Source organism: Anopheles merus, chromosome 3R (assembly GCF_017562075.2).
Source record: "Anopheles merus strain MAF chromosome 3R, AmerM5.1, whole genome shotgun sequence".
Classification (NCBI taxonomy): domain Eukaryota; kingdom Metazoa; phylum Arthropoda; class Insecta; order Diptera; family Culicidae; genus Anopheles; species Anopheles merus.
Genome location: NC_054084.1, coordinates 7,085,887 through 7,109,964, shown reverse-complemented (window position 1 = coordinate 7,109,964; position 24,078 = coordinate 7,085,887). Strand labels below are relative to the sequence as shown.

Genomic DNA, 24,078 nt, shown 5'->3' with positions numbered 1-24,078 from the left:
CGTGGTTTTATCTCAGATTTTGTGCTCTTTATTTTGCCCTCTCCCATCGATGCACCCGTGGCCGTGTCGAGATGTTGAGCGATTGATTCGACAACAGTGATCAGCATTCATCAAACCACAGCACATTTTTTTGCCATTGCTGCTCCATCGAGGATGAGGTCAACCGCTTGATATTGAGCTTTTTTTTGCCGTTTGTTGCTGTTGCAGCGAACATTCCCATTAATGAGACATAATTTCAAGCGTGACATTAATCGACAGAATCAAGTGGCATCGATTGAACCGGAGCTGGAATTACAAGCAAGTGCGAAAGTATATGCAACCGGTAGAGCCACTGCAGCGCCTTGAAGTAAGTAAAAAGTCATATTTTTCGGACCTCGACAATGGTCATGTTCACCGTTAATGGACGCTAATGATATGGACAAGGCATGGCATCCAATTTTTGCACCCAACACGGTGCACCGCACTATCAACCCGTGGAGCCCCATGGTAGGGGGGAGGCTTGGGCACAGGTTGTGCTCTGATATCAATTAGCGCATCACTTACAGCGAGACGCGGCCACGCTGCGACGCTCTATATCAGCGCTGGACGATCTTGTTGGCTGGCGTCATTTATTAGCTTGGTCGGTGTCTCAAAAAGGAAAGGAAATGAATCCAACCGCACACACGCACACACTCAGGTTCCATTCCATCCATCTGTCACTGTCACCGTTCTGCACCGTCCTGCCGTTTGCCGGTTTGCGGTCCGGTTTTCGGGAACGGTTTGATAAATGATTGGAACATCCCGAAAGCTCATTCTCATGCTTCGCTCGTTCTTTGGACAATGGAGGCGAGATCATGCGAGCGTGTACCGCTCGATCAACCGAAAATGAAATGTCCTGCTCTTAAGGATCTCATTTCAAAGGCGACATCGAAAGCTCATCTCCAGCTGCTGATTAAACATGCCAGCGGTAATCGAGCGGAATTGCGCCGGACACCTAGGGGTCGCGGTCACGGTAGCAGATTGAGGTGCTACAATGTAACAAGAGAGAGAGCGTATGTGTGTGTGGGAAAATAAAAATGGTAGCCCAGGCAAGGTGACGGTTTGGCCAGTTTGAACGACTTCTGAACACAAGACGGTTCCCGCGAGCGCGTGGGTAATGATGGACGGGAATTGGATGCATTAATCAATGACACGATCGGGCGACTTTCATCGGACGACATCATGGTCGCTAATGGAACGAGTTTTTTCTTCTTCTGTATTTCCATCCTCTCATTCCTTGCCAGCGGCTTCCAATTTTAGCCTGCAACCTCGAATGCAACTCGATCGATTGCGAGCGCAGGCATATCGAATATCGATCGACAGGGCCCCGTTATTACGCAAAGTGTCCGAGGCTTTGAGCCTTCGATAATTATAATTCTCACCAGCCCCGACAAACGAACGAGCTTCAATGGGAACCGGGGAGATTTATAGCCTGCATCGTTGGCGACATAATGATAAGATTGCACACTTGTGGGGGTACGATTATGAGCGGGCCCGGTCGGTGTGTCATGCAGCGGAATGACAGCAAACGGAACACAAGTGGACCAAGAAGTACGCAAGTCGTTAAAGAAAAATTGCACCGGGGAAGAGTGGGGTTATTTTAAACACCCCTGGTGGATAAAATAATTATCATCACCGCTGGACCGCAAGTGATTCGCCACCATAAATCAAATGTGCAACGTTTCGCTTGCCTTTTTGTTCTCGGTGCATCGTGGTGGAGAAACTTCCGCTCAGCGTGCAATCGATCGTTCAGTTTTTTGTGCAGCGGCGCTCTCTTTTTTTTTTTGCAGGTCCGAGGTGTAATGCAACGTTACTTTGTCGTTCCCTCTTTTTTTTTTTGTTGGCTGGAGAGCAATGGTACGCCCCAATGTGCAGAAGATCTCGAAGTCGAGGCGGCCGAAGAGAAGCCACAAGTGCTATTCTTACGACCGGGATTCATTGCCTGCCACGCCATTTGTCATGGCCAGGCATTGTGTGGTGTGGAAGTGCACTAACATCGAATGGTGTGTCATTTGATTCGTGTTGAATTGGACATTGTAGCGAAGGTTGGCTGAGCTATTAATGGAGTAAGAAGCGAGCCCCATTCTCCCATTCATAGTCTCCAAGGTTGTGTCTTCAATCCCTTAATGGCATTCCAAAATCTCGCATCCAGCGTGACAAAGGTATTGGACTGACTCAAAACCTCAAACATTAAACAACACCTGACACACACAGTCGAGCGTTGTATAATGAGCAAAAAGACAAACGAAACACACTCCACAGCCGTTTCACAGCCTCTTCAGCACGATGGACGACGGACCGGTTGTAGAATTTCATTCAAGAATGTCACACTCAAACCGTACCGCCCGGGCCATTACCGATTCTTGCCTTGGACTGGAGAGGAGAAAAGTAAGCTGGAAACAGGAAACGAATCCATCCATCCATTTGCTCACTTGGCGTTTCCTGTATTCGTATGTGTGTGTGTGTGTGTGTGTGTGTGTGTGTGTGTGTGTGTGTGTGTGTGTGTGTGTGTGTGTTTTTTTTTATCGCCATCCACCCTGTCAGGACTCTAGGGCGGCTCGGAATGTGTTAAATATAGCAACATAACACTAATTAATGTTATTTCTCTTTAATGTTGCCCCATGCCGCGCGGCGAGCGTTTTTTTTCTCTCGGATTAAGCCACTCAAGTCTGGAACCTGGTGCTGCGAGCGCCCTCTAGGGGGACACTGGTGGGAATTACAAAAAAAAAAGAACGAAACCTGTCATACGACCGATCGTTCGCCACTAAAGTGTACAAGTTGATGAAGGATTGTCCCCCTCCGGGTGGACGTATATGGGACACTTATTCCGAAAGTGTACGTTTTTTGTTGCTTTTGTGCCGTCCAACGTCCAACCGAAACATCCATACACACTTTTGGGTGATTATTTTATCGCCATTTTGAAATCAGCGTTTGCTTATTTTTTTCTGTTTGCTCTTTCCTCTGCGACTCTTTTTCTTGGAAAGCGTTTCCAACCATCGCTCCTGTGGCAGGCGACCGATGATGGCGAATGAATAAATTATTCAAATCGAACGATTCATCCGTCCAGCTTCCAGCGAGCGTCTTGCACGTACACGCTCACCGTCTACAGGCACGATCGATCGAGCCCAAACATTGCCAAGGGCTGTGTGTGTGGTGGAGAGAAAAGTAAAAAAACTCTCTTGTTCCTGTAAGTTTGGACCATCGGCCCCAAGTGCCTGGCGAAGGAGAAAAGGCAGTTGCGTTTGCTGGAATGAGAAGCTATTAAAAATTCGTTTCTTACCAGCACTTTCCTTCCTGTCGTCTTGAACCACTCCCCACACCGAAACCTATGCAAATCAAATGAGTTGAAGACTCCAGCGATACCCTTTTTTTGTGCTGTTACTCTACTCTCACGTGAAGGCTTTGTGGTACGTTGGGTCCTCCACTCCGTACGAGAGCACTCTCCGCGCAAAGCCTCAGAAGGGAAAAGTAGTACCAGACAGCTTGAAGACTCCCGATCTCGATCTCCCGATGGTCGGTGGTGGTAGCTCTCGTGACTTTGTCATCGGCACCGCCTGGCACAAAACGGGCAAAAGAGTCCGGCTCAAGAGCCGAAAGGCCTCCTCCGTCTTATCGAGTGGCGAACTAAACCGCTCACGGACCGTTTATGTTATTGTTTTCTAATGATCTATTGAATTTTAATGGGCAAAACCTTCACCCCGCGGAAGGAGCCCGTTATATCCCGCAGCCCGTTACTCCTTCAGCGCACCGCATATTTCCAAGTGTTGAAAGTGGCGCGTTTAAGAAAACAATAAAAAAAGGGGAGCACCAAACTAAAGAGCGCAGGCAACGATTGTGGGGAAGTTTTGAACCACATTTGGACACACGTCAAGCAGTTAAGGGGGTGAGAAATTTGCAAAAAAACGAGTTGCAAAATAAGTCAGTCATCACGCACCGTGCCGAATGCGTCTGATGCCAATTGCCAGCCAGAGAACTTCACAAAAACGCAGGCAGAACCCGAAAGGACCGCCACAACCATTCACAGGGATGTGGGGGAAAAAACGGCATCAAGGCATTTCCTCCGGGGTTCGCCGAGTGTTGCACACTTCTGGAAACAGACTTTTAAAAACAGCTCACAGCTCTTCATCGCAACGGCAGCGGCGAAAGGATGGAATAAAATTTGCATCCGTAAGAGCTCGATTAAGCGATACACGCCCCAGCCCAAACCGCCTTGCGCGAATGGAATGTGCTTCACAAGGATTGCAGTGAGCAGTAGTTCCCAGGCAGCTTACAGCGTCCTATTTTGTTTGTGTGTGTTTATTCTTCCATCGACAAAACATATACACACACGTGTACTTTTGCTTCTCCGTGTGGTATGTAAACAACTCTCGAAAGCGAAGCGCAAAGTAGGAACAAATAAACCTGCACTCAGGGACTCCATTAGCCTTTTTTCCTGAAGGTTGTTATGCACGCGATGCTTACAAGGGATGTAAGCTTTCTTTCCTGCGAAGCGGGGAGAAGGTACTTTCCACGGCATCCTTGGAAACCGAACAGCGGAGGGTTGCATGAAGCAAGCCAAGAGCTCGAGAACAGATTTATATTACTTTAACTGATTAAAGTCCGTTCTGTTCTGCTGATAAACGATTACGGAGCAGAAGTTCCTGCTTTCCAAAAACTGGGGAAAAAGTACAATCTCATCCGGACCCGAACTAACACCGTGTAACGTGATACACCATAGAGTGTACGAATTCACACCATGAAGAACGAACCACCGCAGCAACTTTGCGACTTTGCGGTGTGCTCCAAAAATGGATCGACTCCATTAGCAGTGCAGTGCTTCATCACTCACACCGAAACGGTCGGTTGCGGAACTGGTTGTGGAGCAGGCGAGAGGCCTACTTGAGTTATAATTTTTATCCAACGGCAAACCTTCAAATTGCCAGTAACTCCAGGACCAGCAGCTCTGTGTTGCACTGGATGCTGGCGAAATATCACACCATCGCACGAGGCGAGGGCGAGTAGCAGGCACTCTTATCGCAGCGCAGGAATCAATAATCAGACGAGGACGAGGTGACGTTCGGGGAAGATGCATTGCGGTTTTTTGCTCCATCCGAAGAATTGCGGCAACATCGGGCGGGTTGGGAAAGGTTTCTTTTCCGATTCTGAAGATGCTGGTGGCCCTGGCTCGGGATACGTTACGTGTACCTTCTACTCTTGGTGTGCTCTCAGTTTCACGTCCCCACAGTCGGAACAAGTTTTGCGCTTGCTTTCCAAGAGGACCTTGGGGCATCGCACGGTACACGGGATACACGGTGTATAATTATAAAAGAATTCAATGTAATTATTTCCCTCCCCACCCAACTCCGACACAAACGAAACACGTTCCACGTGCGCGGCGGAGGTTGAGTTATCGTACGTGAGCCGTTTACGTTAGTGGACAACCGTTTCTGGGGGCCGTCGCCGGCGTCGACCAAGGGCTGCAGTAAGTCGGTAGGTTCGTTTTTGTTTCTTTCTTGGGTAGGTTTCGTTCGTCCGTCTTTCATTTAATAGTTTTGGGGAGTTTTTGAAACTTTTCAGTTGGTTCGATTTGTTCCATCGCTGTGCTGTGCGGTGTCTCACATTGTCTCCCTACCCCAGCACAGTTTGGCACACGGAAAGCAAGGAAATTGGCAAGGAAATCGGTTACGGTTTCGGAGACCAAGCAAACACAAGCACACAAGAACTGCAGCAGCAAACAATCAGCAAAGTGCAGCACTGGCTGGAATCAAATTGCAAAAGTTCCCTTCTGCTTTTCTCGGTCTTGTTTCATTCTTTGAACCCCTTTTTTGCGGTTGTGAGTGTGTGTGTGTGTGTGTGTGTCTACGTTCACAAACCCACTCACACGAGCAGTTTTTAGAGAAGCCACAGCTGTTTTAGGGTAAATGTTTGGGTGTGAGTCTGTTGGTGAGCCGGAAAGCAGAGCAACTTTTTCATCCCTACTTTTTTGGAGCAAATTTCAAACCAAATCCACTGACTGGAATCAACAGATTACGGCTAAGGGAAGCCAATTTGGGTGCCCAAAGTTCGATTACATTTTAGAAACTAGCATCACACCCAAAGAGGGTCTGTTCCGGGCAGACCAGAATGGGCTGCAAAGAATTAATCAAGCGTTAAAAACAATTGCCCAGTTTTGGAAGGTTTACTTTCTTCCCATTTTTTTACTGACATCGCAAAAGACCTCATCTCGTTTACTGCAAAAAGCGACTACCCGTTAAAATTTAAGCTAGTTGAAAAACTCCCATACAAGAACGGACCCGCCCTGTCAGGTGCATGTTAACTCTCGTAGCACAAAACTCAAAACCTACATATGCTTTCGGTGCTGACAAGGGTGAACCTATTGCTTCCCTTTACCGGAAAAGCGTCCCAATAACTAGGTATACCGAGCAGGCGGCACTCTTCGCTTCTGATCGCCTATCCGCCCTTGACCAGCTATCTTTCAGCGGGTGCAGCAAAACAGTTTACTTTTAGCCGTACTCAAATTAATGTTTTGCTGCATGTTTTACATGCAATTTGGGGAAGAGTTTTCCCGAGCGACGTGCCGTGTCTGGTTGCAGTTTCCGGCAGTTTGCAGGCAGGAACAAGTAGCAGGACAAGTTTGCACAGTTCGCTCCATAAGAACGGGGTGCACGTTCATGGCGAGCGATGGGAGCAGCAAAACTTTGCTTCTGTGCAGTGAAAACTAACACGCCCTTGGCTCTTGGTTTGTTCGGTCAAGAGTTACTTTGAGCACGGTACGGTCGCTGGGGAGTGTGGGGCTTTCTTTTTGGACCACTTTGCTAGCGCATACATGCTGTTATCGTTGATTGAATATCATCACGGGTGAAAACTATTTTTATTGGGAATATTGAGTGAAGTAAATATTCTGCGAAAAAGTGATACATTGCCCGAGAGTGATGAATATTAAATGCAATATGGTTTGCGCTGGGTTGTTGATTTATTCATATGCTGATAGAAAAAGTTGATCTGTGTTGGGGAAGAATAAAAAAGTGTTGTTTAGCTCTGTTTTCGAATCAGTTTTCACTGCTTTCGGTGACTTTTAGTAATGGGGGAATTTATTCACTTTGAAAACGCCTGTTGGTATGCAATCTGCATCAAATTCACACTAAAAAGCCACTTCGTACAAATTATTACTTACTTGTTGCATACAAAAGAACCTTTCAAAAGACTCGTTTTACATAATTTGTTAAAAAAAAGAACTTAGCTCAAAGAAAAAAGGAGCAAGCTAAACGTGACTCCAAAAATTGGCAATTATTTCTCCACACGCACCGTTTCATCCAGCCTCTGGGTAAAATATTGAGACACTTTTAATGCTTAATTGAATGCAATATTTCATGTTTTAATTAACGGAACTTAATACCACAACCGCCTTTCCCCCCGTCAAAGACAGGTCCTCCCGAAAGTCACGACGAAACGCATAATGGTAAGTTTTATTTCAAAGTAATTAATTGCCCAAGACACACACTGGCAACTGGCAGAGTAAAGCCGGCTCCTGATAGAATCGTTGTCGATTGTTCTTCCCAAAAAAAAATAAAATAAAAAAAATGCAACAACAAGGCCACTATATAATTTACTCTCACTTCTTGCGAATATCCTGCGTACAGAGAGGATCCTGTATCGTGGCAAGTGAAAAGAACAAAAACACTCTGAGCTGACTTTACGAAAAAAAAAACGGAGGTGCGATTTTCGATTCCCGTTCACTTGGCGGCGTTTGTTGGCCGCTTGCTTCCTTCGGGCGGTAAACGCTTGATAAATTAACTCCGATAAGAGCAGTGCAGTGTCTCGCTACACTGTGCAACATGCAGCACGCCAGTGCATGCTGGTGCAATAAAGCTGCTTTTTTTTGGGGTGATGGTGGTGAGTTGTTGCTTTTTTCTCTCTCTTTGGTTGTGTATGCTAAACTCAAACGCATCCTGCACCGGACGTGATGGTGTCGTCATTGTGTTTTTTTTTTGCTCGCTTTACGCTCGCCTCGCTCCGTTTGCCTCCCTGGGGCGACTGCCCATTTGCATATTAATGAGCAGGCAGGATGTAGTGTGTGTGGATCCTGCGAGGAGTGGATATCCCGTTGCAAAACTCAATTAAAGTCAGCGCTGGGATGAAAGTCGAGAGGCGAAATTGCTAAAAGTTTCCAAAGTGGCTTAAAAAAAAAACCCCCCAATGCAATGTTTCACTTTGAACTCACACAAACACACTTACGTGCATGGTGCAACTCGGTTGATCAGGTGCATTTTTCGGTGCATGTTTTTTAGTTCGCAACATTAATTGGCAACACTTAATGCAATGTTGACGTGCATGGAGCAAAGTAAATGGGTTTGATAATGAGCGACAGTTTCAATTAAATGTCGGCAACTGTTTCTGCTCCTACGGCTGCTTCGCTTATGACACGATTACACCATCTTCTCCTTTGCCTCGGCACTCAGAACGGAGCAGCATTCGAGCAAAGTGTGAATTAAATTAGGCTTAAGGTACGAGATAATTCAAATCCACCGCCCCTTTTATTCACTGGAAAAAATAGCACTTTATTCCTTTTTCTTCAAACCTCAATCAGCATCAGAATGTGTTTTTCTTCCCACAATCGATCTCAACCAACCGGAACCCGGCACTCCGGCCCGGCCAACGGAAATGGAGCGAAATTATTGCAAAATCGATCGTTACACCATTGCACACGCAGAAAGGCTTGCAAACGCCCTTCCATAGCCAGTTCTATTCCTGCCCGGAACGTGAGAAGAATATCCATCGCGTCCCGATCGCGTCCAGTTTCGTGCCATCGGGCATAGGGGGGGAAAACAAACGGGCAAGCAGGAATGAAACAATTGCAAACCATCAAAACCGGAACGGAAGAGCCGGACCATCGTGCCGAACAGAAATGCAACCGTAACCACCTGTTGTTACGCTAATTTCTGTGTTTCCACTCCTTCGGCGCAGCACTTCCACCGGAAGATAAGGATCGGGACGTGATCGGTGATGGGTTGGCAGCGCCATTTTACGAACACACACACCACAAAAAAAAACAAGAAGGAAGAAAGGCAAACCATCCAACCGAGCCACAATTTATTCCATGTTTTATTTTTGCACTCTTTTTCGATCAATTTAGTATCTCTTCTTTGGCTGTTCTTGTTCTGTTTTTTTTTGTGGAAGCAAGATGCACTTAAATTGCTTGTGTGTGTGTCTGTGTGTGTACATAAACGCTCCGTTAATTACAGAAGCGCAATGAGAGCCTTTTTTTGTACGATTCCTTCTTCTTGAACGGTTTTCCCACTCCTCGCGCGCCCTAACGCGTTTAATTTCAACACAATTGCAACCGTTTCGCTTGCTTTTGTTTGCTTCCGCACTTCCGGTGCATGCTGCAATTGAGGTTTTGTCTCGCTTTTCGTCTCCCCTCACTGGCTACCAATGTTTGTGGCCAATGTTTGTTCTGGTTTGCGTTTATGCTTGGTTTCCACATACGAAATGGTGTTCCCGCATTCGTACGTACTCGCTCGGAGTAGTAATTGTGCAAATATTTATCTGCTAGAGTGCAATGTTCCCAAGATGGTGGAAAATGGGATTGGTTTCAGGTTGAATTAATTGCTTTGCTAAAGAAAAAGGAGCTTTAAAATGCGCTTGCAATAAGCTACCGGCATGAGCAAGCTTGAATAATTAGCAATTATTATAATGTACGATCAACAGCAACAGCACCGATCTACAAGCGGGCAACCTATTATTGCAAACGCTTCCAGCGCTATAAATCACAACCCTATCGTTCGTGACCGCAACCGTCCCAAAAACGCATGCTACCTTTAACATGATGTTTTCCGTGTTTCCCGACACAAACTCTAACCACAGCCTGGGGAACCGACCCGAACCAAATAGGCACGCAATCTGGCGTACAATTAAAACCACGAACCCGCACAGACGGCCCCTTTGCGCTCGATTTGCGTTTGCGTGCGAATCACACACGTACGTCACTTCCTGTCACGTCCCTGCTGGGGGTTGGAGGTAAAACGATGAGTTACAGAAACGCAAATCACAGTGACATTTACACGAGCAAGCACACGCAAGTCGCCGGGGCCGGGCCGCTGCCGGAACAATTACCAGCCAAGCCGCTCGGTCTAGGCACGCGATTTAGACAAGACGCCCCGGTTGGCCGTTTTGGCGTGAGAAAGCTTCCCAACTAGGGGCCCTCCAGTTTTGCCAACCGCTTGGAGCGGTACATTAAAAGAGCTCTGTTTTAAAACTGCTTAAGAATACATTACAACACGAAACACTCAACCGGGACGGCGATCGATCCCACGGGTTCTCGTGGGGCTGTGCGTTTTTTTTTTTTCTCTTTGTTTCTGGGAAGGATCAGATAAATCATCGTAAAATCAGTTTTTTTGTGTGTGCTCGAGGACACGCAAAAGATAATGATCCCGAACGTGGAAAAAGGATACGCGGAGGGATCGATCGTTAGAAGTTAGGAGGAGCGTGTTTTTGAAGGGAACAAAATTGATAAAGCGTAATTGGCGGTTTGAGCACGCGAAAAGCCTTCAGTGAGACGGTTCCCGCTTAAAGTGTTGCTGCCCTTGAGGAGGGCCTTAGTTTTAGCCTCGCAAAGAAGCAGAGAAATTCAAATTACACTTAACGTGAAAACTTGTCCTACCTGTGATCGCGTAGATGATCCTGCCTTCGGAACGCCTTCAGACAGATGTCACACGAGTACGGGCGCTCGTCCGTGTGCGTCCGCTCGTGGATGAGCAGGTTGTACGATTTGGTGAACTGGCGGTTGCAGAACTTGCAGATGAACTGTTTCTTGGGCCGGGAGGCGCGCCCGGGCGCACGCAGCAGTCTTCGATCGAGCCCGGCATGCATGCCGGGTGGGACGCCCGGTGGGTAAAGGCCTACGCCGGCCGGTGGGAACGTGAACGTACCGGCGGACGTGGGCGATGGTCCCGGACCGCCAAGGAATGCTCCCGGCGGTGGATAAATGCCGGAAGGGGACTGTACCGGTGGACCGCCGGGGCGTGGAAGTAGCATGGCGGCGGCTGCCGCTTCCCTTAGCGCGAGCTCCTTGCGCTTGTCGGCCATCATGGCCATCAGTTCGTAGCTAGAGCCACGCTTTGGGACACCTTCCTTGGACAGGCCGTCCGGCGGGCCTTCCAGCACGCCCGGATAGAGGCTGGGTCGAAGCGCTCGGGACGGTAGCACCGGAACAAAGGCTGAGCTTTCCCGTCCATGGTGCTGTGGCGGACCACCCCCGGACGCCATCATGTGATGCTGAAAGGCCAGCTGGCTTTCGTATCCGCTCGAGGAGGAGGACGGCGTTCGGGCACTGCCACTGCCGGAACCGCCCGACGAGCCACGGATGGTGGGTGAGGTTGGCGGGCCACCGTTGCCGGCGAGGAATTGATCGATGCGCGACGATCGGGACAGTGTCGCGAGACCGCGGTCGTCCAGCGTTGGGCCTTCGGTGGGCATTTTGGTGGCGCGTCTGGAGAAGAAACAAGAAAAAACGGGAATAAAAATTAGAAACTGAACCAGCGTGAAATACAAAATGAATAAACGGTTAAAAAACGACCTGAAAGGATACTTTTAGCTAAGGCCTCGAAATAGAGATATACAGGTCTCAACGAACCCGTTGCAAACCCCCTTCGATGCATGAGGAAGATATCATTTTGGCTAACGTACACCTCAAACACATATAGGCGTTTCGGCCGGGCGTGGTACGATCGCGGCCAATGATTTATTGAAGGCTTCTCTCGCTTTTTTCTCTCTCTCTCTTTCTCTTTTCATGCTGCTGTTGTTGTTGGCCAGCAACACGGGTCACGGGAGATTCGGGGTGTTTCGTTTGCATTTTTCGTCAGCAACCTCGCAGCCAGCCGCCAGCGCACACACTAACATGCGCTCTGTTGCCTTCGGGGGTTCTGAACAAATATTGGTCTTCGTTCTTTGCCTCCTGCCACCGGCCGAGGTTCTGAGGCAAGATTGTTGCTTTTGGGCCCCGCCCGCCCTGCTTGTCTGGTGCGTGTCCGGTTGAATATATATTTTGGCCAAACGTAAACATTTTCTCTGCCACGGTTCGTCCTTTTTTCCCCTACTCATGCACACACTCCGCTGCCTGGTGCTGCTCTGCTGGCGAGGTTGATAAGCTTTCAGCGAGAGAAAGAGTGTAAGTAAACAATCGACTCAAGAGCGAAGGGAGAGACAAAAAAAACGGACGGAGGAAGAAAGAAAGCACAACAAGGCAAGGGCCACACCAGGCCCAGACACATGCAATCTAACGCTGTAGCACCATAAAGCATATAGGGACTGCTACAGGGCTGTTGTGGAATGTTTTCGGTGTGATGTGTTTTTGTTCCATATGCATACACATACACACACACACACACACACACACACTCATCTCCAGTAAGCAAGAAGGCAGCGAGAAAATTGGGAAAGAATTAAAGAACTACATCGCGCTGCCAGGGCACACAGGGCTAAGGGGTGTGCAAACAAAACGTGACCCAATCCTACTGAGCCGAGCCAAGTCGAGGGTGGGAGGATTGTGTACGTACGTTTAAGTGTTCCAACGCACCAAACCAACCCACTGCGCATATACGACGAAACTAAATCCACGTGCAAACACGAGCGAACGAAATGAAACGCAGTTTTTTTGCGATAGAGAAACATTAATAAAATAAGAGGATCCTGGTCACGGCACCAACGAGTGCAAACGTCAAATAGTGTGTTAGGAGTGATAAATTGATATTAGCAAAAAAAGTAGAGCAATCAAGCTATTGCATGAAGCAGCAAGAGCAATTTAAATAATGCCAATCCTGGTCACGGCACCACACATTGCAGCAAAACTCCTTACCGACACGCTACGGCATATAGAAATAAATTAGCTTTATAATGAATGCATCCATAAAGCGTTGGAAACATGACATTGTACTTGCTGCAGGCAAACACTGCCATCCAACACGGAAGCTTTCGAAATCAAACGAGAAACAAAAGGAAAAGGGGGAAACAAAACACGCTAACACAACTTGTTCAAACTATCAAGTACAAGCCGTTGTTCGGTAGTTAAATTAAAATCTTTAATTACCAAACAACCCATCCAATAAAGGGGAAAAGGGGCAAAAGTGTGTGAGTGGGCTCAAGTATGTGTGTGTGTGTGAGAGAGTGTGCCGTCAACACCGGAACGAAGAAAATGGCCCCCGCCAAACGCCGGTTGGGAGCCGGGGGCCGCGCTGGTCGTATAAATCAACCTGTTAGCTACCTCACGCCTCATTAACGCTCGCGCAAAGTAACTACAGCCAACACCGGGCTCCATGACTACCGGACTCTCTATCGCCCACTCGGACGCCGATGGTAGGAGGATTTGGTGCATATTTTTCATACATCATCCTCTATCTCCTCACTTGTGTGCCACTTGTGCATGTGTGTGGTGTGTTGTTAGAAGCAACAGTAGCAAATGAAAAAAGAAGATAGCGAGAGGGATAGAGAGAGGGCAACGATACGAAGGGAGGAAAATAAAAATGGAAACAAATTTACGGCCAACACCTCGGTACATGGCATGCCGACACGCCCGCACGGGGTCGCCAAATCCCCGAATGAATTAGTAATTAGTAATAAGGCAACAAAAAGACAACAGCAAAACAACGCCAACACAACGCCCCACGAAAAAGAAACCCAACTAGGGTAGCGTCACTTGCTTTGCCCTCTTCTCCGGGCTACTTTTGCTACCCAAATCTTCCGATAAATCATTTCCCAGCTCAACCGTGAGACGTGTAACGTGTTTTCATGTGTCGCTTCGCATTTTTTGCCTGCTTTTGGGGGTGCTTGGGTGGAAGGTGACCGCGAAAAGCGGCAGCACCGGCCCCAACATGCATTTTTCTTCATTTTCATTCAGCACCGGCCGGGCGGTTTGGGGCCCACCCGGGGTGTGTAAGTAAGCACGTAGTAGCAGATCGCTGCTTCCAGTGGCAATGGCCCCGACCGACACACGCGTGATTGTAAGTGAGGCGAGAAATTTCTCATTTCATTATTTATTTATTAAAATGTATTCCCTCCAGATAAGGCGCGCCACCGAAAACGGGTTAAAGCGAATGCACTGTGGGTCAGGTGTGTGTGTGTGTTCGTGGAAATGGGGATTTTCATTAAGCAAAAAGGGGCAAATTGGAGAATGGAAAGAAAGAGTAACATGCTAAGTTTGCAATAAAGTCTAACAAACGTGTTCTAAAACCCATCCAACCATGCGTGTAAGCTTCTACAGAACGGGGGGAAAGACCGTGGAAAAGAAAGAATGAAAATGTGGTGCCACTTACGGGTGCTACAATTGCACTTCGAACGCTCAATTTCAGTGCAGTAGAACCCATTTGGCGATGCACTTTCCATCACACACAATGCAGCACACATCATGCTCGGGGCACACCGAGGCAGAACAAACCGAAATGAAAAAGGCTATGGCCTGAAACTCGAATCGGATCATTTCTTGGCACCCGTGGTCAAACATGATTCCGGACCATTTGTGTCGGGGGGGGGGGGGGGGGGGGGGGGGCAGCCTCATGTTCTAGCCCGCATTCGATAAAGTGGAAACTGGAAAACTGTTGGAAGAAATACACACCAACACACACTCCAATGCACCTGGTACACGTTGGAGAGGATCGTACGTGTATTACACCACGAGAGAGAGAGTGAGAAAAAGCACCCAAAGCAGTGTGTATGTGCAATGTGCAACCACACAACACCCCCCCCCCCCTTCTCCACTCTCTGGTTGGCCTACATTTTGTTCTCTCCCCTGCACAAACGATGGGTCTGTCTCTGTGTGTCTGTGTGGACTCTCGTGTGCTTTTCTTATCTTATTTGAACACCTCCAGCGCTGGGGTTTGAGCTTGGGCTGGGAAGCGTTACCGTGCCAGTGTTTGCTCACGGTGTCGGCGTTGATAACGATGCCACTGGGTTGGCTGCCGTTGTACTCCGATTAGAATGCTGCTGCGAGTGCAAATAAGCGTGGTGCAATAGCAGAAGCTGTCACCAACCAAAAAAAAAGAAAGAAAAACTAACCCCTTTTGTAACCATTGCCGGTGATTGTTGGCCCGAGGAGTACAGAAGTTTTGTAAAATTCCCTGGATGAGCAAGAGCTTGCCCGATGTTGGTAAATATTTTATGACATGGGTTTAAATTTTTCATCAGTCCAGTAAACTGTTGTGCAAGTTGTTGGTTTGCGGCGGAATGGGATCTCCCAAGGAGGTTAGGAAATACGTAACTGCTTCTGGAAGATAGTTATATCTTGTAAAACACAATATTTGTATATTTTATTTAAAGTGTGTACAAAGTGGAGTATAAATTATCAAATTGAAAGCATTTTTAGTGTACAAACGTCAACCCAAATTTAAAACAATATCCTGTCAAATCATCTTCTACAACAGCCCCAACAAAAGCACCACCATATCGTTTCTCACAAACCTGCCAAAACAAAATCATACTCAAAACAGATACGAAAATTAAGGCTACGGTGGGCCCCCTGCCGTCAACAGGCTCGTAAAAATGGCACAACTGCGAAACGGCACCGAAACAGTTTGCCCCATCTTAACGATTCATCGGAACGCACATATTTTTTTCTTAGTTCGTTGTGTTTTTTGCTGCTCCGACTGATCCACCGAGTTGTTTGGGTTGGCTATAGGGTCTTCCGCTTTTGCTACTTTTTATCTTATTTTTATGACACTTGACTGAAATGAACTCATTTACGTTCATCACAGGTTGGGACGTTCGTTTTTTTTTGTCCGCTGCTGCTGCTGCTAAGTCTTGTCGTACGTGCTCTGATGGGATCTGATTTGTTCCTCTTCCGAAGCGCTTCCAAGGAGAGCGCGTCTCTTGCGGGCTGCCGATGAAGACGAAAGGCAAGCAAAAACTTATGCGTGTGTATCAACATAATTCCAGGCCATGGCTGACGCGGGCGAGATTAGAAGCATTTTTTTCTACTTCTTCTACCCCTTCACTGTTCACATACGGCAGCACGCGGTTGTCGCAGATAATGAGTGACGGGAGTGGAATTGGAATGTTTCAGTTTCAGCACGTTAACCTAATTGCTGATCAAGCTTGTAGATGGGTTAATTTTTTTTGCTGTTTTCTCATTCTCGTAGACACAATTCACACGCGTCAGATTTCAGGTGACGTGCTGTGAGCAAAATGGCGGGCTTTTTGTTTGCTCCCTCTTCTTCAGCTGTAAGTAATTAAAACGAGCGCTTAGCTTCAAAGAATTTGCAGCCTAAGCGTTAGCGCATAATATTTACTACCCCCCAAAAAAAAGCGTCTAATAGGACCTCTCCCAAACCTGTTGCGCTGCTGATCGGATCTTAATTTTATCAAACCGATCGCGGCACCGCCATCGCATCAAATTAGATTTGGAAAATAAACCTCACCCGCAAGATCGTTTCGTGGGGGAGATGCGCCTGCCTGGCACAGCATTCTTCGCTCGCCTCTTTTCGCGTGATTTATGGTGCACGATGATTTGATCGTCTTGGGCCACGGTTCATCCCCATCGCCTCGCCGCCAGGCTCACCATCTGGCTCGCTGGCTGAAGACGGACGGTTCTTGGCCATGGATCTGGAGATTTCGATAAATCAACGCAGCTCCAACGCGCGCGATCGCGGCGCGATTCAATCAAACTGATTGTACATTTGCCAGCCCTCGGTGGGAGTGGGGGACTCTCCTGGTGGTCCTACCCATGGTGGTGATTTCGGAAGACGGGACAGGAATTTCGATCCCCCCGCACCCCGAGCGGCACCATCTGGTGGTAAGGTGTTTCTTTTCGTTTTTCATCATTTGCCTGCATCAAGCGTTCGGTTCGTTCGTCAGGTTTTAACTGTGACCTCTCATCGGAGGTCTCTCGCTCTGTCTGTGTGTGTCTGAGTGTGTTTGGTGAGCCAATCAGGCTCAGGCGGAAAAAGGCGGCATGAACCTGTGGCCCCTACGGCACAGGGCAGGTATCAGTGTGAGAATGAAGAAAAGGGCTATCGAGGTGTAGAGCTTTCCTTTAGTTTAATTGCAACGCGAAGTGAGAGATTTTTTCGCCACAACCGAGTAATGGCGATTTTATGACCAATATTTTGTATTTATAGCATCAATTCGAAAAACCGCACAAGATTACGGTCCTGAGTGTGTTTGTGTGTGGTACAAATGGTCTTCCGTCTCATCTTTGACAGAAAAAAGAAACTTTCACTTGGAGCACCGGGAAACCGCAAGCAACGTAAGAGCTGTTGAAAAATCACTTCCAAAATGGCTCGTGAAACGATTTTCAACTTCAACTGTAAGGTGAGCTATGCGATCGGTTGATCAATCGGTCAACCATAAAGCAAACCTCCCTGAAGTAGTTGTGCAAACCCGAAACCGATAACTCGGGCTACAAATTTCTAATACCACACAAGCCTGTGTCCGTTGTTGTTGTGGTGCAACAGGCTCAACTAAATAATAAACAATCCTTTGCTTCCCTCTCTCTGTCTCTCTGTTCCTGGCACTGCTTGGTGCAACCAAAGGCTCTCCGTGCAAAAATTTATGATGTCACTCGGAGTGAGCACACAAAAAGCTTCTCCAAACCCTTTCCCCTTTGCTCGAGAAACCCTTTTTGAAAGCATAAGCTAAACCACGAAACCACGATTTATTACACCGCAGGGTAGCAGCAGTCTTGGCTTGCGAGTATCGGTGCCAGGAAACAATGGCATCGATTCATCTCGACAGGCTGTTTCTCCCAAGTCCCCCGGTTTTGATGACTTCATTCCCTTAAGGATGGAAGAAGTTCTCGTCCGCATCAATCCATCAAGTAAAACGCTACTTCTCGATCGAACAACAATGTTGGGCCGTTTTGTATTTGATGTGTTTTGCTCTTTGGGGTTTCTCGGGCTCTCTTTCTCTCTCGGGAATCGTTTGGTAATTTGATGCCATCAAAACGAACCTCTCACAGCTAACGCAAGGCCTTAAAGCAATTCACTGGTGGCCAGTCAGTCACATTAAATTTAAACATTATGTTTGTGTTTGTTTGAGCCGATGCAACATTCTACAGAGACCTCCAATGTTGTTTCTCTTAACGAGTTGTACTTTGTTAGCATCCAGTAAGCTGGAACAAGTGTTTGCTGGAGTTTATTTCGCTTCTGGAATTCTGGATATTGAAGGTTTCATGAAACATATTCAAATCTACTTTAAAATGCTATTCTGGGTGGTACGTAACTATTGGAGCTTACCGAAAGTGATTGTACCTCTAGACATTGTTCTCCAAAAACAGAGGTTCTTTACGGCTTCTTAAGTCTGCCTCGAAGCAACCACGGTCCAAGGACCCAACGAAGGTGGCCGATATTTGACCCAACTTCTCCCATTCCAATCTTCTTCCAAGTGATTGCACTTACTCGCGAAGGTCCACCATCATATTGTGCTACTTTTTAAGAGCTTCTGATACCTCTCCCGAAGTAGACCACATTGTCCGCCAAACTCTCCCTCTCCAGTGTCCTCACCGTCACCCCAAAAACTCTGAGCCCAAAATTGGCACTCCACACACATCGGGGCGACTTTTAATGTGCCGCGATGGCGGTAAAATCCCACTCGCAGACGCTGCCGGAACGCTGGCAGTGCAGACCTTGGCGAACGACAGTAAATGAACGGTGCTCGGGGCGTTCGAGACAACGAGCTCTGTTTTTGGCAGTACAAAACGTAGCCACTGACTACTGCCTTGTTTTTGTGACTTGCTCTTGGGACGGTTACTGTCCGTCAGCGAAACGGTTGGCAGCAGCCGTTCGACAGCAGACTCATAACTCACCCTCGAGCGACATTAAATCGACCGTTGGACGGGTGGCGTTTTTTGATGGATTAACACATGGCATCCGGAAGCGAGCCCGATGTTGGACAAGTTACACGGGAGTTAACTACCAGCTTTTAGAGACGGGTGTCCATTGATTGTTTATTTTATTATTTCGAATGTTTCAAGTGTTGCCTATGCTGTGGATGCAATTTCGTCCTCAGGATTCGATTAAATATTGATCTTAAACACAAGAAACCAAATCCGGAACCGAAATTCGCTTAATTGTTCCATCGCTTTACCGGGCTTAAATTCCATGTGAAATCGAAAAACAATTAAATTCGCAGAATCGGATTTCGCTCTTGCTGCTTTAATTGAATATCTGTCATTAAGGCTTCCAACGATTGCACAGCAACCTGCAAAGCTGAGAATTAAATTCAATATTACCATGCAACAACTCTCTGCTCTCGCAATCTCAGGAAGATCACACTTTCAAAGCACATACAGGCACGCACGTACGAACGAAACAATTAATTCGCATGGTGGAAAATCATAAATTACAATTAAAATATTTTCGGTTCTGTTGTTTCCGCGTTTTTTCCCCCTTCATTCACACTTGCTCTCTCTCTCTCTCTCGCTCTCTTTCTATTCCCTACTTTATCTCTCTGAGGCAATCCGATTTAAATCCCACCACCAGCCCGAGTTTTCGAATCTTCCAAGAGTTCAAGATTCGTCGTCGAGATCATGAAGATTCTTTTCGTAATTCCGCTTTGGTCGTCCCATTCCTCGACGGCGCGTTGCGCGGCCAGAAGGAGAATTCCTCCAGCGCTCGAAGCAAAAGCACGTAACGAAGGCGCATTTGTTATGGTGCGCGCGCTAGATGCGCTCGATCCGATAAGATGCTGTGCCCCGGGACCGGTTTGAAAGGTGGAGCGAGCGCGAGAAGAGAATCGGAGCTCGCAGCGTGGTGTGGGATGTTGCGTTAGAGAAAGATCAAGCTTGAGGAAGGATCACGATCAGCATGGCCGTTCGTTGGTTGACGAGCAACGAGCGCGCAGCCCGAGAATGCGTCAGCAGAAATAGTCGAGAGAGTCGAAAAGTTCAACGTATCCAAACATCGAACAAAACGATCACGAGCCAGCATGCCTACGGCAGCAAGGCCCGCGCGGTCCGTCTCCACCCGGCCTCTTCTCGGTAGGGCTCACGGGGAGTAGCCTTCTTTTCACTGGTGCTGCTGTGGCTGCTGTGGCTGCTGCTCCTGCTGCTTCTTCGACCATTGCCGAGGCCAAATACTTTGTGTTATGCCTCAATAGGACGGACGCGCCGTTGACGCGCTTGGTGGACGCTGTAGCAGTGGGATGACGGTGGGCCCGAGGAGAAGTAAAATAAAACTGATTGTTATCTTAACATTTTTTTTTTCAATTTATTACCGCCTGATTGGTATGCGGACCAGCGACCGAACCGAGCAGCAAACAGCAAAGCACGGAGAACGGAGCGATACAGAGTGAGGAGTGAACGAGGCCCTCTTTTGCCCTGTTTTGCGTCTCCGTGGGGACGATTGTGGGTGAAAAGTTGGTCGGCAAATGATAGGTTTTGGGGAAGATGAAAAGCAACTCCCTCCGATCACGGCAAACCCCCACGGACGCGGTGATCCTCCCTGCTGGTGTAATAGACCAGGATCAAGATAAGCGCAACCTCGGAGCAACTACCCTTTGAAGATTTGACAGCATCAGAAGGCAGCAGATCAGGGAACGGTGTACGTGTTTGAATGTCCACGATGAGCTTCCTTTTTTGCTGTTGTTGATTCTCCTTCTCTCAGATCTCAAAACGTTCTACGTCACTCTGTCGATCGTCCACAAGCTCTTTAACGGTACCAAGACGCAATGCTTGATGGAAAGCCACATATCAAAGTGCTTACAAAATGAAACATCTCAACACACCCGCCAAGCTCCAAGTTGCCCAGCAGTGTCCAGAAGAGGGTCTCAACAGCAAAGTAGTAGTTGCGGTACGGAAAAGCTCTATTACAAATCACGCAACTCTGCAGGATCCAGCACCGTGCGGCGATAATTTAATAGTTTTGGAAATAAATTAATTTAAACTAGCACACAGAAGACGGAAGAGGAGGTTCCTCCGGCCATCTTCCGCCAACGGTTTCGACGAGGGGGAAAAGCATCTCCAATATCTGCGCAGGTCGCACAGCTGGGAGTTGTGTAGGAGTGACCATAAAATCCAGCAATCAGCAACAGAGTTTGTTCCCGTAGGAAACTCCGAACCCGGCTCGCTTGAGGGGGAGGAAAACTAGTTCAAAGTAACAACAATCTCAAAGACTCCATCACCTTCGGGTTGGGACTTGTGAAGAAAACTTTCCACCATTCCCCTAAAGCCCTCGATCGCACCGAACCAAAGACTCGCGTTAAAGAAAAACAGTATAATTTTTATAATTTTACGATGCCATAAAAATTAAAGTAGGAAAACCCTCTGCTTTTCGGGCAGCCCTGAGCCGTAGGGCAACGAGTGTGTCAGAGGACGGGCTGTGGCTCGATTTTGTACGCCCCCGAGTTGGGCGTTTGCGCGTCGTCGGCAAGAAGCGTCGTAAAATTATAGACCCCTTGTTGTGCCGGTTCTTAACTTCCTCCTGCCGGTGCTGCTTGTCGAGACCGAGGCAAAGGGCAGGGCAAAAATGTGAAGTTTTAATTACAAACATTGATGAGTCTTTCGCGCCCTCGTTAGCGGGAAAGGGAAGCCCGCCCGGACACAGCGACTGTGGGTACCGTCACGCAATGGGTAGCAACAGCAGCGGCAGCAGCAGCACGGGAAGCAGTGGAAAAGTGCGAGCGAAAGCAAACGGCCACGACCACGTGAAGTGATTTTAATGGCGAACGGTAGGAGGAATTGCATGCATTTTTAATGTCGCGCCAGTCTGCTGTGCGGATGCTTGTATCAGGGCGATCGCGCCTGAGCTGAACAGGCCACTTGTTGTACCTCGTTTGGTACGATGGGTAAGAATTGGTTGGGGTTTGGGTACCAAGCCACAAGATCGCTCTCCCGCGTGTGTGTCTTGCGGCGTGTGGTGATCGCGTACATGGCCATAGAGATTGGAGATCTTTATGTATTTGGGGTCGTAAATTTCTGTACTACTTAGGAATGCCAAACAGGTCTATCGCGGCCGGCGGAATAGATCTAATTTGATATTCAGACTTTAAATCAAAACCAGCTGTCTGGTTAATGTGAAGTGACCGCTCCTCCCGAAAAACAAACCCCGGGAATCTTATCGCACAGGGTGAATGGCTACCCAGGAATGCTTTTCTGATAAGTTTTGAGGACATTAAAAAACATTAACCTTTTGGCGGGCTTTGTGCGTAACTCGTAACGGCGACAAAATTACGCACACCAAATGATGGCCACCGGATTTACGGCGCAGTGCGTCAGGGTACAAGATAGCGAAATTGTGGTTTCTGCTTCGCTCGTTCCGTTCGACAGCCGTTTTGATAGGAAAGTCTAAATGTTGTGTACTTTGTAAATCAACCCACAGACACACGCACACAAACACACATACACCGTTTGCCGTTGGGTCTAATCAAACGCTTTATGACCTGAGGCCCAAAGAAGCGGGGGTTAAAGCGCTTTCCATTCCCGAAAAAGGGGGGTTTGAGTTTTATAGGCGCATGCCCATCAAAAAAACCCCGTTCGTTAGGCGAGGGAGGCATTGACTGGCTAGGAATGATGGACATCTCTTCCCCGCGTCTTGGAGAATCAAAAAAGAGTCTCAAAATTAAGCTTTTATTGTACCATCTCTTTTGGTGTGTGTGTGTGTGTTTGTGTTTGATGGCCACGTACCAGCACGCAAAGAGGCATCCAGTCCTCAGCAACTCTATCGCTCGATATCGATATGCTGCGCGGATGGATCGCGGCTGGAGCCTGGGCCGTAAAAGAGTTTTGGTTGTTTAGGGTTTTGGATAATTTTGACAGCTCACAGCGACATCTCGCACTTGCGGCGTACGATTCATTATTCATAGCCCGGGCTGGCCATAAAAATTGGTGATTAATTTGAGGGCCACATTTACAGCCGGGGCGAGATTAATTGGAGTTGATAGTAGCGTTGTATGATTCGGTTGATTGCATGGCTCTAGTGACTTGTCCTTTTTCCTCTCGCTCTTTGCATCTTCCGAAACCAAGACACCTTTACTAGCACCTAATGATACTGAGAACCTCCGAAAAAAAAAAATCAAAGCGTATGCAGAGCGAGAACGCCAGATGCTACTGGCGTTTTGCAAACGTGCAGGCCCCAGCTGCATCTTGAACATCACCTTCGCCCTTCCCATTAATTAAAATTACCATTGAAATTGAAGGTGTCCACGGTGACTGCTTCCCGAGCACTGGAACGCAGGAAAGGTGCTGCGCGAAACGACACAAGCATCACCCTGTCCCTCCTTCCCCCGGAGACGATGCGTGTAAATCATACGCGAGCGAAGCGCGAACACATACCCAAGCGTGTTCCAGGGATGAATAAAACATGAGCCAGCACACGCTGGCGATTCTTTCTACAGGCAAGAAAGGGACTCTCAACTTGGTCGTAAATTTCCACTCGAGAAGCTTCAGCCGGCGCGACATCACCGACTGAAGTCATGTCGAGCAGAAGGACACCGGGTACGGAGGGCGGCTTTGGTCAGTTGCTGCAGTGTCGGCAGCGACATGCAAGTCGTCGTCGTCGTCGTCGTCGTCGTCGTGCACATCGTTCCCCTCGGGTTCGCCACTGTCAGAAGCAGTTTCGTTCCGGCTCGGTGGACATGTTGGACCGTGTTCGACTACCGTGGAATGACTTCGGACCTGTCGCTGCACTGGCTGCTTCAAGCGTTGCTGCAGCCCGTCTCAAGTGGGCTGCAGCACGGGCAGAGCGATCCCCGGGATGGAAAGTGTGTCGTGCACCGTGTATCCCACCAAAAGCAGCGCGGAGTCAAACGGACCCCGGTTCCCGTGCCTTCCCCGAAATCGCAAAAGGCAAACACGCGCGACCACAGGGCCTGTTAAATCAAATTCAATTCTTATAATTTTATGATAAATTTTATGAGCCTGTTAAATTATAGTTATTGCTTTCTGCCGCTTCTCCCTTCACAGTTCGATTCTCGTGTGACCGATGTGGTCTAGGATTTTCTGTAGGTCTTTTGTTGGGTTTTTTGTTTTGTTATTTTTTGGCGTAGGCGTTTCCGTTTCTAATGCTGCCACAATCCAAAGAGGGGCCATGGCTGTGTGGAGGGAAAAATCTCAAAACCCACCCCAAAAACCACGGAATGGGCGTTCGTTCTTGCCGATGTGGC

General features: G+C 48.0%; 1 protein-coding gene across 1 annotated transcript in view; it reads right to left on the bottom strand.

The window, feature by feature from the left end:
- Positions 1–24,078, bottom strand: part of LOC121596192 (protein bowel) — a 41,984-nt gene that overhangs the window by 12,723 nt on the left and 5,183 nt on the right. The window contains exon 2 of the mRNA XM_041920915.1: positions 10,658–11,485. Coding sequence (XP_041776849.1) covers positions 10,658–11,472 — 815 coding nt within the window. The 5' untranslated portion in view covers positions 11,473–11,485. The remainder of the gene's footprint in view (positions 1–10,657; positions 11,486–24,078) is intronic.